Genomic DNA, 13,806 nt, shown 5'->3' with positions numbered 1-13,806 from the left:
CAACCTCCAAACTGACTAGCACGTGGTCTGGTGTTATTTTATGGGTTCCAATTTTGGCTGGACGTTGACAACTCGAAACATGATTTTGCAAATCAGTCGATCTTGTCGTCAATTAATCGGCCCAAAAACTTGCCATGATCTGTTCCTACGACAAGAAGTTTGCAGTGATGGGAGTCTTAACTTGAGGAACTCAGCTGGCTCCGCCCGTCCACGATGATGATTTATTATTTCAGGTAGACGTCAGAGCGTCTGAAACGCACGCTGCTGGTTGCAACAATTAAAAGTTGCGTTGCATATTTATAACTCAGAGACGGATAAACACGACGCCGAACGCCGCTGGTCTGGGGGACTACCCTCGCTGCAGAAGAATGCCGCCGAGGAGTAGATCGGCCCATTAAACGACGTTGAGCCACCTCGAGGCGTTCTAATTCGCTTGTTTGGATTGTCCACCGCGGACTCTGGCCGAGACAACTCATCTGATTTGAACTATTTAGTAGTTGTTACTTTGTCGCGGCAACGGCGGCGTCGTCGTCGTTTAATCAGTTAACCGAGAAGGTGCAAAAACGGTGGTTGATCCGACGCAAAAGTTTAGTATTTATCGAGCGGGCGTCGTGATAAGTGACGGAAGAAGAGTTCTTGGAGACCTTCTAGACCAAAGATTGGAAGACCAAAGGGTTGTTTTCGGGGGGAAGTGCGTAGTGGTAATTTTAAGTGATACAAGTACAAAGTGATGATGATTCTGAGGAAAGGAATGCTGATTGCGGTGGTGATGTTGGTGACAGTCGTGATGCAATTTATTAATGGAGATAATGCGTTCATCGATGACCCCCCTGATGGATACTTTTCAAGGACATCGTTGGATGGTAATTATATACGTGTGGACTAAGTGGTTAACGAGTGAAGTTAATGAACTCGAGTTAATGAAGTTGGACATTTGCAATCGGATATGATGTCATTGTTGAAATTATAAAAAATAAGGAAATACAATCTGGACTTTGTAAACTGAACTAGTGCAAATTGGGTTCTTGTGTCTCCTCATCGGAAGAATTCCCAAAGTTTTTGACGTTATATTTACGACCTTTTTCAAATGGTTTTGTGCCGCGTTGCAGCAGTGGTTCGCACATAAATTCAATTAGTTGGTCTTCAGTGTCGGAATGTTTCACGGTCTTCAAAGATCTTTGTTTCAAGAGCATCGTCCATGACATGGTTTTGTTTTTTTTTGGAGTTAGGAAAAGATATTATTCTCTAGTTATTTTGCAAGGTTAAATATGAATGTTTTCAATTTTGAACTACTCTTCAGTATTATTTGAGAGTATAATACAATGAAAGTATAATATAATGTTTCACAGACATTTGAGCTTGCGTCAGATTTTTTTTGAAGAGCACAGACTTTTAATAAACTTCATTAAATTAATGTTTTGCAAAAATATCAACCGAAACTCATTTCGTTACCCACGCTTGAAAACGCAATTTCTGATGGTTTTCTAGGACTGTAATATAGAGCAATTTAATAAAACTTTGTAGAAATGTTATCTTAGGCCTATATAAGCCATTTTTGTGTATATGGAGCCAATAGTACACGAAAATAACATTTTAGAAAGGCGTAAGGTGTTTAAAAAATGTATTTTGCAATTTAAAAATTACTGTAACTCGAAGCCATTGCGTCGTATCAAAAAGTGGTCAAACACAAACTTGTAGGTAATTGGACGGACTTTCTGAAAAAAATACACTGAAACAAAAATACACGCCACTTCTATGAGATTTTTTGATTTTTAAGTATAAAACTTAAATTTAAAGGTGATGCCACGATTTTTTTTCGTTCAAAATTTTTGAGGAATTAGCCTAAGATGTTACTAAAAGACTGACGAAAAATGCAGAATGTGTGACAGCTTTTTGATTTCACTCTTTTTGATATTTACGTAAGCTAATTCACTATCCAGGTTTCTATCACAATGAAAAAAAATATTCTATTTTCAGTTGTTAGCCATTTAATTTAGCTTATATCTGGAAGCCCTTACATCCAATTGAAAAACTGTCAAAGACAAACTTATAGGAAATTGGACGAGCTTTCCGGTAAAAATATTTACGAGACTGAAAAACCAAGTCTGTCATATTGAAATTGCCAAAAACTACCAAAAAAAACCCGTTTTTTTCAACATTTATATTTTCAAAACCGCTGTATCTTCCCAAGGATTGGACATAGGACAATGGTTAATATGGATACTTTTATGTAAAATTGTCTGGGGAATCGATTCCCACCACCGGTTTTTCAAAATTTTGACGTTTAGACCACTTTTCAAAAAAACAGTTTTAATAAATAATTTTCATATTTTTTTAGGATAGACACACCATCCTGCATTTTTCGTTAGTCTTTTGGTAACATCTTAAGCTATTTTCTCAAAAATTTTGAATGAAAAAATCGTAACATCACCTTTAAATTTAAGTTTTAGACTTAAAAATCGAAAAATCTCATAGAAGTGGCGTGTATTTTTGTTTCAGTGTATTTTTTTCAGAAAGCCCGTCCGATTTCCTACAAGTTTGTCTTTGACCACTTTTTGATGCGACGCAACGGCTTCGAGTTACAGTAATTTTTAAATTGCAAAATACATTTTTTAAATTCCTTACGCCCTTCTCAAATGTTATTTTCGTGTACTATTGGCTCCATATACACAAAAATGGCTTTTGTAGGCCTAGGATAACATGTCTACAAAGTTTCATTGAAATCGGAGAGGGTCGGGTACAAAAGTATCAGAAAAAATCCTGATTTGAGCTGGAATTGCTCTATATTTGAATTTTACACAAATGCACAGACATACACAGGCTTTTTACAGGCATTTTTAAAAACCATGTGTCATCCCTGGTATAATATTTAGTAAAGTATTTCAACTGTTGTGCAACCCAATAGGTTTAATCCTTAGCCTGGAAGTTTTATAAAAGCATTATTTTCCAAAAATACACAAAATACAGTTTTGGAAACCCTCGAACCGGATGTACTGAATTAGGATGAAAATTACTTCCGGTATGATCTAAGTATCTTTGGAAAGACATTTGAAATTCCAATTTGATGGCGTTTGGCATCCACGCCATAAAATGTTGCTACTTGAGAAAGATGTATCAACCGTTTTATAGGTGGCATATCATTCGGACCGATATCTGATTCATAGGCAATAGGGTGGTCCAAATCTTACTCTCCCAGTGCTATTCCTTGATCTCAAAGATCGAACGATCACTACTACAGTCTAAAATCTAAATTTGAGCTCGATCTAACCACGGGAACCTCCTTTTCTCTACCCCTTGAAGTTTGTATGGGAAAATCGTCATAAAATTTGTATGGATAAAGAAAAGCAATTGTTTGTTTAGTTTTTGGCCTTATCTTCACTGTTATCTTTATTTAGTCGACAAGAATTTTCCAGAACAGCATATTTTTTTATTTTTTAAATTATGAACTTCAAAAATTGACCGTTTTTTGACCGTGTGGCGCATGAATTCAAAAATATAGGCAAAAACAACCAAATTAAAGTTCATTTAGCATTATTTTTTAACGATAGTTCGAGTGAATCTCGAACAAAACCGCATAAATCTATCTTCATGCAGTTTTGACGATCTATCGATTAAACAGGTCACCATTTACTTTTAATTTTAAACTTTTAATCGATTTTACATGTTTCATGTGTCTTTGCCAATGTTTTTTGGAAGTATTTTCTGGGTATTTAACTTTGGGCATGCTTTTAACTGATATCCATCACCGTAAACCGGGGTGAAATTGATAAGTTGGAGATGTGTAAGCAAAAAGGAAAATATGAATTAAATTTAATCGGTATGCTATGGAACCAAATTGAGCTTGGTACATAATTAATCAAAGTATTTTAAGAAGTGGTTTTCAACAATTTTTTCAAAGTTTAAATACTCTGAAAGTGTTATGTTTTTCTCCATGAAAATAAATGCAAATTAGAAAACGAACTGCATTATCGGGTTCTGTGGACAATTTTTCACTAAGCATAGTTTAAATTAGTTTTTAAGTTATATGTTTTAAGTGTTATTGTAACAGAATTCAAAAATTTCTTCAGATTTATAGGCATTTTGAGTAGAACAAGTTTCTTAGTTATTTTTTGAGGGGCAATGGGCAATTGGACAATGTGGATCATAGTCTATACAAAACATCTCAACATCTCATGAAGTATGATCAAACTTTAAGTTTTTTATTTACTTATCTTCAAATTTATATACTGCCCATGATCGCATAAATGTCCCATATGCATTTTCATCACTTTTGAGTTATTGATGCAGTTTGGTTCAAAATCGTGTGCTCTTTCAAAAGAGCCTATAACATCCAGTACTTTGTTCCATAAATCAGGAGGAAATCCTGTTTTTTCGTGAAAACTTAACACGTAGCCTTATGTGTGGGACAAACTTTCCTTGCGTTTTTCTCAGCTTGCTGTTTTTGCATATGGGACATTTATGCGAACATGGGCAGTATACATTTTATTAAAAATTCATAAACCAAGTTAAGAAAAACATAAAATTGTTTTCAACTAAAACATTAGAAGTAACCTTACTTATCATGGACTTTACCTTACCAAATCAATTTTCATACTTGTATGCTTAAATTTGTGAAAGCACTAACTTTTTTGAAAAAAAAAAAAAACTTTTCACCTACCAATCAAAAATCGACTTTGATTTTTCGTTCAAGTTCACAGTTTCAAGATTTATATTTCCTATACTTTCTTGTTGGGAGCCGAAGGGAATCAAACCCAGGACCATTCGCTTGCAAATAGACTCCGTAACCAGTCAGTCACGGCCGCTCCCCCTACCTACGCCGTGTTATGGTGGTCAAAAAAGTTTTTTATTTTCGTCGATTTTCACAAAAACCATGCCACCGTGTCGTTTTTCTTTTTTTATCGTTAATGGTTGCATTTGACAGGCGATTAGTTGAACTATTATAGAAAATTAGTCTAGAATTTAAAAATCTGGCCTAATATTTGATAAGGTTGCATGAAAACTGGAAATGCTGCTTTGGAGTTCTAGAAACCAAGGAGTCTTTGTTTGATAATATTTTTGACGGCTTCCTTGACAATTCGCACATGATATTTGCAAAAACGGTGTTGTATACGATACAATTTTCAAAAATTAATACTTTTTAGCCAGTTTAAGCTTCAATAACTAAATTTTTAAGCGGTGACCTATACTTTTTTATTTAGTCTTTAAGGTGAAGGCCGTTGGTCATTTTCGAAGGAAATTAATCATCACTATAAAATATTCTGTATTAAATTCAATTTAACGAATTTCAGCACCAAAAGGAATCAGCATGTGCTGGTTGTTGCCTTTTTGAAGCCACTGAAAGAATTTTTGATATAAATCAAATGTGCTTCAAAATTTATATAATTTTGTGGCACAGTCAGTGACGCCCTAGTTGGCAATCATTGATTAATGACGATTTCCATAACTTTACAAGGAAAGGGATAATCGTTACCAAAAGGAATCAGCATGTGTAGGGCACTATTCTAAAGCGACGCAAAATTTATATATTTGAACGAAAAATCATGACAATTATGGAAGTCTTCACGTTAAGGATGCACAGCAACCAAAAAAGTTGCAGTTGTTGTCTTCTTATTCCAAAATTGCCAAACTTACGGACCCAATCCTGCAACAATTTGATTGTAAAAATAGTCAAATGATGTTGTAAATTGTTTTGTACATAGTACATGATATCGATAGTTCCCGTAGTTTTGAAGATACTGAAATATCTGTAACAAAATTCTTGGTGCAAAAGCTCTAGTTGATGTGCACCGTTAAAACACGAAAAACGCTGACAAAATCGTTCATGAGTATAAAGCAACAATGGCTTTTAGAATATGTGAGGCATTATAAAAAAAAATTTATACAGTAAAACTAAAAACAAAACCAAATAAAAAAAAATAAAACAAAAAATAAACGTAAAGACAGAAAACAAATTCAGATATCGTAAGAATAGTTGATGCAATCTATTTATTTATATATGAGATTCTGTAACATCACCACAAGTTGACGATATTTTAGACGATAAAACTCATTCATGCGAACTGGACAAGTTTGGAACAGGTCCAGTTAATCATTCATTCCGTCGTTGCCATAATTGTTTAGCACATGGCGGCATTTGGCGACAATCGATGGTTTTTTTTATTGTATCACGTTTATGTTGATCATTTTTTTCCATTCCAGACTGTCCAAGCCGCTTCTACAGCGACGATGTCTCGAGTGCGTTGGGATTCTTCATCTTCGGCGGACTGCGAGCCTTCCGAAGTGAATATCCTCACATGGTGAGTTCGATGATCTTTGGTAAAAGTTGTTTCTACAAACAATGACACTTTCTTTATGAAGACTGCTTTAGGTTGGACAGACCCGAGTACCGGCAAGCCGGACTACGCTTGCGGTGGATCCTTAATTTCCGACAGATTCGTGGTCACGGCAGCCCATTGTGGACAAAACGAGAACAAGTAGGTGATTTTGTTGTTATCTCACTGTAAATTGCTACAAATTTGATTCTTTTTGTAGAATTCCTCCGGACGTAGTCCGGCTTGGCGATACCAACCTCGCTACCTCTGAAGACGATGCCTTTGCTCAGGACATCAAGATCAAGCGGTTCAACCCTCATCCGAGTTACAAACGGACCCAAAAGTACTTTGACATTGCGTTGATCGAACTCGAACATGCCGCAAGGTTGGATGCCGCTGTTTGTCCGATCTGTTTGTGGACCAAAGACAATCTGTACAAGTTTTCCGGTGGACTCCAGGTTACCGGATTCGGGATAACTGACTATGGTATGACTTAAGTATAACCAACTGTGTTCATCAAGTAACCTTATCGTTTCAAAGCAGCTTCCGATCCGAGTCCTACGCTGCAGAAAGCTACGCTGAACTACTATGACTACGACCACTGCAACACGATGCTACCGCGGCCGCGATCGCTGTTCCGAGGACTGTCGTCGGATCATTTCTGCGCCAAGACGCCCCAGAAGGACACCTGCCACGGGGACTCCGGCGGACCGATCCAGATCGAGCTGTCAGACGTGAACAAAGCGATTCCGTTTCTGGCCGGGGTGACCTCCTTCGGCACAGGATGTTGGGACGGATCGTTCGGGGTGTACACGAAGATTTCCAGCTACGTGGACTGGATCGCGTCGAACGTGAACGTCACCGTTGATCCGATGGGTGAGAATTGTCGTATTATTGTTTCAGAAAAGTTTAATAAAACCTTATTTTCGCAGAATGTGCCCGCCAGTCGGAGTGTCTGTCCTCTCGCAAGTTCTCCGACAGTCGGTTATCCCCTCAGAACAACTCTCCCTTCTTCCGGGTTGAACTACGCCGCGGAGGACAGAGCTTCAAGCAGTGCAGTGGAGCGTTGATCGACTATCGGCACGTGGTAACGTCCGCCAGTTGTACCAAGTGGAACGGGCAGGAACCAACGCAGATCGAGGCGAACGATCAGTTGATCAACATAAACTCAATTGTGCGACATCCGAGGTATGTCGCTGGGAAGCACTACAACGACCTGGCTGTGTTGCAGTTGGAAAAGTTCTACAATCTGAACAAGATCTACCAAATTGTGGCGCCGGCTTGCGTGTGGAAGAATGACAGGATTCCGGAGCCGATTGTATTCTACTCTGGATCTGGACCAGATTCCAGCGGGTCGGACAATGGGAAAATCACCAGTGTTCCGTTGAAGATTTTGACGGCGTTCTACTTGGAGAATGGACGGTGCGCGGCGAATTACAGTGAAAAGTTTAAAGACGAACTGCCTGGGGGATTCAATAATGATTTTGTTTGTGCCGAGAACCCGGTGGAGTTGATTCCAGGGATTTGCCAGGTTGGTGTCGTAGTCTACTCAACTCTACACAACTCTAATCTACTCTACTCTACTCTACTATCAACTACATAACTCTACACTACACTACGCTTCTAAACTCTACTCTGCACAACTCTACTCTACTCTACTCTACTCTACACAGCTCTACACAAGTCTAGTTGTACTCTACATAATTTTACACAACTTACACAAGTCTAATTCTACTCACCATAACTCTACACAACTTACACAAGTCTAATTCTACTCAACATAACTCTACACAGCTCTACACAAGTCTATTTGTACTCTACATAATTTTAAACAACTCTACAAAACTCGACACAAGTCTAATTCTACTCTACATAACTCTACACAACTCTGCACAATTCAACAAAACTCAATACTACTCTTTTCTAGCTCGAACCCGGCGGTCCAATCTCCAACTTCCGCCGGGATAACGTCGTCCCGTACGTGTACGGCATCAACACGCTCGGCACGGAGTGCGGCGGCACCGGCAACCTTTTCGTAGCTACCAGAATCTCTTCGTACTACCCGTGGATCGAGTCGATAGTGCTGAACAAAACGTCGCGGCAAACCTCGGAGCGAATCGACACCGCAGACGACGAGTTCAGTGGAAACGCCATCGACGTCGTAAGTCGCAGCGTAGTCCCGTACGAAGACGACCTCGGTAAGACCCTCGGGGAACTGCTGCCCGTTTTCTACACGCTTCTAATCTATGTTCAACTTAGTGTCCTATGTGTTGCCTGGGCTACTTGCTACCGACCATCGACTGCGGCCGTACGGCGGACAGCTGGTGCCGGGAGGGTTGAGTCCGCTCGCGACGGCGTCAGGTGAGTTTGATTAAAAAAATGTTTCAGTTTATCCAAACTTTGCTCTTCATGAATTGAAATTGAAGTAGCCACCCTAAACGAAAGGTTTCGAATTCTTTAATTAGTATTTTCTTCCTTACCAAACAGTCCACACCGGCTTCAACGACCGCCTCGACAGTCCCGTTAAAATCACCATCTACGGCGCGCAGCTAAGTCACATCCCAGAACGTCCAGAGGACCTGCTGCAAACGCTCAGCACGATCCAACTTCAAAGTGCCCACCACGTGCCACCACCTCGTCCAACGTTCATCCAACCGAATAGCATAGAAATTGTCAAATCCGTAGAACTAGGTGCCAAACAACCAAGTCGGCAGATACATTTCCACCAATCTCACCCACAGTCAACCTACTCCAATCCCACGGTTCCGTTCCGACCGCAGCAGTGGTCCAGCCACCACCACCAAACGTCATTCATCAATCACCGAAGGCCTTACGTAACGCAGCCCAGGCCCCGGCTGCTGGTCAGCAATCCTTCCCCGTACCTTGGGGGTCAACCCACCCCGTCGTCGTTCACCATTGAAAAGTCGATTGAACTCTACCCGGACGGTCGTTGCACCCTCGGGTCGGGCCAGGCCGGAAGATGTTTGCCCCGGAGTTTGTGCCCTGGTGGTGGCGGTGGTGGGCTGTCCTACTGCAACGGAGACCTCCTGACGGTTTGCTGTCCGACGATTTAGCCGGCTAATTGTGCATGACTGATCCCTGACGAGGAGGAAGAAGAAGATGAAGCCATTCAAAAGGGTGAACGCGATTACCTCATGTTTAAATAGTGTTTTGTTTGCGGTTGATCCCAATAAAGCGCGCACGGGCATTTATTTTGTAGATTGAGATATTAGGGCAGGGCTTGTTAAGGGGAAAAGGTGAAAGTAATCAAGGATGACAGCCTCTCTCATTTTGTGTTAACTCTCCTAGCTTACTAGCTTTACTACTCTTTCAACATCTACCTGAAGCATAATCCACACTGTACTTCGTTCCGCCAACTCCCCCCGAATCAATTAAATCCTTTTATCTCAGCGATCTACGCCCTCGCCGCCCGATGGTCAACATAGCCATTAGAGATGGGCCATTCACACTACTCAAAAGTTTTGCGCGGCAGTCGGACTATCGCTGATAAGAACCATCCCCGGAATTGGCGCTATCTACGGGTGTGTTTTGTTATGATAACGATGCATCGTCGCCGAAACCTTATCTTATCACAACCAAAATTAGGAAGTTCACCGCTGAATGAGTTATCTTCCCACCAAGATCAAGGTTTGTTGGCCCTTGCCGGTCTTTGCAGGTGGAAGGGAAAATTTCGGGAACAATCTTTTGGGAGTTAGTTTTGGTTGAACTTTTAAAGCTTTCGCACGGATTCTTCGGGATGACGTCCTTCGTAAAATTGGTCAAGTGTTTCTTGCTGTTCAAGTTGGTCCAAAGCACAGTTGGAGCTGTTATTGACCCGGTAGATCATGAACCCAACTGGGTCATGATCCCAACGGCTTCCGGGAACTTTGTTTGGGTTCATCGAAAAATCGTGGAAGCAAAAACCCTCGCCAAACGCGGCCTTATGGAGTCGGACATCCGGTTTATCTTCTACTCGCGGACAAACTACACCGGATTCGTCCACAACCTCAACGGTCTCACACTCCTCAGCGAGTCCGTGTTTGACAGCTCTCGACCAACGCGGATCATCATCCACGGGTGGCTCAACAACGGAGATTCTCCACTCAACGAACACCTGCGGAAAGCATACCTGTACAACTGGGACTACAACGTAATCTCCGTAGACTGGTCCGCGTGCTCGAGTGACCTGAACTACATCGCAGCGACGTCGTGTGTTCGAGTGGTCGGACAGGTCGTTGCCAAGATGCTGGACTACCTTCACGAGAACAGAGAACTTTCGTTCCGAGATGTGTACCTGATCGGGCATAGTTTGGGAGGTCACGTGGCAGGGATCGCCGGGAAGTTGGTCCAAGGAGGACGGATAGCTACGATAGTGGCGTTGGATCCGGCCTTGCCGCTGTTTTCGATTAGGAAGCCGGAGAATCGTGTCGCCGAGGACGATGCGGAGTACGTGCAGGTTATCCATACCAATGGAGGGCTTTTGGGGTTTTTGGAGCCCATTGGAACGGCGGATTTTTATCCGAACGGAGGGAGGAGCCAGCCGGGATGTGGGTGGAATTTGTTAGGTGAGTTGAGTTTAGGGATGCAAATGATCAATTGGGTACTAAAGCCCTATGTCAATTTTTATGTACAACGGTAAAAAACACGATTAAAAACCATTTCTGATCACTTTTTTTTCATTTTAATGCAATTTTTGTTTTGACTAGACAACATTTTTTCGATGGATCAATTATGGTCCCCTTGGAACGAGCTGTCAAGTAGGAGCTTTTCTGTCAAGAAGGATCGCGAGGTTAATTTTTCAAAATTAATTTAAAAATCCATTTTAAACTCTTTGTGGTCGTACAAAGGGTCATTGTACTCAGAAAAATAGGCTTTATCGCTGTAAACAATAATATCAGCAATCTAAGCTTCATTTTAGGACCCAATTCGAAGCATGCTGGACTGGCCTTAAAGAAATATGTCTTTAACCGAGTGTATTTAGAAGCCAGTAAGCCAAATTCTTCAAAAAATATAAATTGGGTGTTTTTTCCTCACTTTTGATAAGCCAAAACCTTAACTTTTGGTCGAATATTCATATGTTTGATCTTGTTCCTTGAGCAACAATCTATCATTTATTGATAAAATGAGCTTCATTAAATAATATTGTGTATTGATTCGAATCGATATTCGTTTTTTTTCAGAAAAGTGACTATTTTCTGTAAAGCGAAAAGGGGAGCAAAAAGTTTTTTTTTGTTTTAGGCAACAACAACATTTAAGAATTGAGCTCCTAGAATTCCTCAAAATGACCTCAAAGTGGGATGAAATATTGGCGATGGCAGTTTTTTCTACTGTTATACTCAACCATATACAGTAAAATGCATAATATAAAGGATATTCTGCAAAATTTTACTTATTTAATGAGAACAATTAAACATTTTTTATAGATTGTAGCCTTTTTTCTCTTGGATTCTTAACATCATTACACATCACATCATGACCTACAGCTTTTCACATCAATCCAGAAGGATCCAGATCAAAAGTGTTCCGATTTGGCTCGAATTTGGCATAAGAGATCCTTTGCCAAAATAATTAGACACGCTTTTTTTATTTGGCGATCAGTGTGAAAAATACTAACGCAGAGCTGAATACACACAGCAAATAAAGTAGTAATCTAGCTGCGTGTAAAAGATTTTATGAAATTTGGTGTAATATTACACCCTGAAATATGTAGCCCATCAGTATGGGAAAACTACTTGACCGAAATGTCAAGCTGCCATATACGTTTATCTTTTCATTTTTCATCGGTCTGATAACCGAGCGGGCTAAGGCGCCAGTCCTTACTGTAGGTGCTGGGTTTGAGTCCCGTCGGTTGAAACGTTTTTTTGTGGTTACAAAAATTGTACATGCAGCGTGTAATATTAAGTGTCTTTTTTGACGAAGGTGATGTGCATGCTTTTGCTTGCGATTTTACCATCGGATATTTTTCTGTGCACTTACAAATCAAGTGAAAACTTAATTTGCTGGTTTGAAGGAAAAAAAATTTCTATGATTTTTCAGGTTGTTTTACGTAACTTATCCAAAAATTGTGAATATCTGAGATATGATTTTTTGACAATCATGTTATCGGAATTCGGTACATTGATTGAACATAAAGCACCATGAGTCTCAGCAAAATGTACTGGGAACTTATTTCGATAGAGAAGCAGGATGTCATATGTTCAAAATCCTGATTTTTTTTTTCAAAAAAATCATATCTTAGAATCATGTTAATAAATGTTCACCATTTTTGGAGATGTAAAGTAAACATAAGGGTGGTCTAAGTCCGGGCTTCCTTGGGGTTTTCCCTGAAATCAAAGATTGATCCATCAGGGAGTAATATGGTTGTATGGAAAAACAAAAAGTTGTCCAAATTTAGTAAGCACAGCAACTTTTCAGTTCCTTTTGAGGTCCTAAACAACTCCCCAAAGAATGGGAACGATTGGTTTAGTCCTCACTTTGCGCAAATCGATTCAATTTTCGATGGAAATTTGTATGGGAAAAAAATTGATTTTATAATTTGGATTTTTGTAAAATACACGTTTAACACTATATGAAAACCGGACTCGTATTCGTTTGCTCCAGAAGTTGCTCAACAACTTTTCCGAAGAGAGTATGGCGTTAGCTTGCCCCTTAAAAAAAGATATAGCGTCCTCAATACTGGTCTAAAACGTGTATTTTGCTCTAAAATCACGTTTTAGATCAGGACGCAATTTATTTTTTAGGGGCAAGCTAGCACCATACTCTCTTCGAGAAAATTGTAGAGCACATTTAGAGCATCTGAATATGAATCCGGTTTTAGTAAAGTGTGAAACGGGATTTTTTTAAATATCGAAATAAAAAAAATGTTTTTCCCATTTAAATTTCCATAGAAAATTGAATCGATTTGCACAATGTGAGGACTAAACCAATCCCAAACATTGGGGAGTTGTTTAGGGGCCATTCATAAATCACGTGAACACTTTAGGGGGAGGGGGTGATTGTCCACACAGATAAAAAAATGATGGTAATATTTATTCATCAGGAAATGGTGACAGATTTTGTGTAAAAAAAATGATTAATTTTACCCCAGAAAATGATGAATTTTCATCAGTTTTTGATAAATATTCATCAGGTTCACATTTTTACACATTTTTTATGTAATATTACTCAAAAAAAGAGGTTATATTCAACCTACCAAATTTTCAACATTCCAAAATTCAACTTTTTTTTCTGTGCAACTAACATTCCCGTCCCAATCCCCTCGAGATCTACAAACTGACATGGCGGGCGCCGTTGGTGGCCAATGACTGTTACCTATTTGCTTCAGATCTAGTTTTAATGATCTTGATGTTTTATCTTTTCAACGCATTCATACATGCTGTTGATAAGGGAAACACCATTAGATCGTTTAAGCGTATGGTCAGTTGTATTGATAGGAGATTACGGTCCTGTTCAGCAACGGAGAAGGACAACCATGGGTGGTCTCTCATGCTCATGC

At 39.7% G+C, this 13,806-nt stretch overlaps 2 protein-coding genes across 2 annotated transcripts in view; both read left to right on the top strand.

Moving 5' to 3' along the window:
- Positions 1 to 354: 354 nt before the first annotated feature.
- Positions 355 to 9,524, top strand: LOC120414416 (transmembrane protease serine 9-like). The gene is made up of 9 exons (XM_039575597.2): positions 355 to 863; positions 6,199 to 6,296; positions 6,358 to 6,473; positions 6,532 to 6,797; positions 6,855 to 7,187; positions 7,244 to 7,842; positions 8,239 to 8,509; positions 8,571 to 8,672; positions 8,799 to 9,524. Exons 1-9 carry the CDS (start codon positions 731 to 733, stop codon positions 9,383 to 9,385), a joined length of 2,505 nt encoding a protein of 834 aa, XP_039431531.1. The 5' UTR covers positions 355 to 730; the 3' UTR covers positions 9,386 to 9,524.
- A 211-nt stretch (positions 9,525 to 9,735) lies between these two features.
- The window catches only part of LOC120414371 (lipase member H-like), a 15,962-nt gene continuing 11,891 nt past the window's right edge, over positions 9,736 to 13,806 (top strand). The window contains exon 1 of the mRNA XM_052709964.1: positions 9,736 to 10,876. Within this exon, the coding sequence (XP_052565924.1) occupies positions 10,069 to 10,876 (808 nt within the window). The 5' untranslated portion in view covers positions 9,736 to 10,068. The remainder of the gene's footprint in view (positions 10,877 to 13,806) is intronic.

The sequence above is a fragment of the Culex pipiens genome, chromosome 3 (genome assembly GCF_016801865.2).
Source record: "Culex pipiens pallens isolate TS chromosome 3, TS_CPP_V2, whole genome shotgun sequence".
NCBI classification, from domain to species: domain Eukaryota; kingdom Metazoa; phylum Arthropoda; class Insecta; order Diptera; family Culicidae; genus Culex; species Culex pipiens.
Note: the sequence above shows the minus strand (reverse complement) of the source record. Positions and strands in the feature narration are given on the sequence as shown.

Bases quoted from the DNA above. Each gene is read 5' to 3' on its own strand.
- LOC120414416 (XM_039575597.2), top strand. From the start codon at position 731: ATGATGATTCTGAGGAAAGGAATGCTGATTGCGGTGGTGATGTTGGTG. The intron at 6,474-6,531 runs GTAGGTGATTTT...TTCTTTTTGTAG, and splicing joins TGTGGACAAAACGAGAACAA to AATTCCTCCGGACGTAGTCC. The intron at 7,188-7,243 runs GTGAGAATTGTC...TTATTTTCGCAG, and splicing joins CGTCACCGTTGATCCGATGG to AATGTGCCCGCCAGTCGGAG.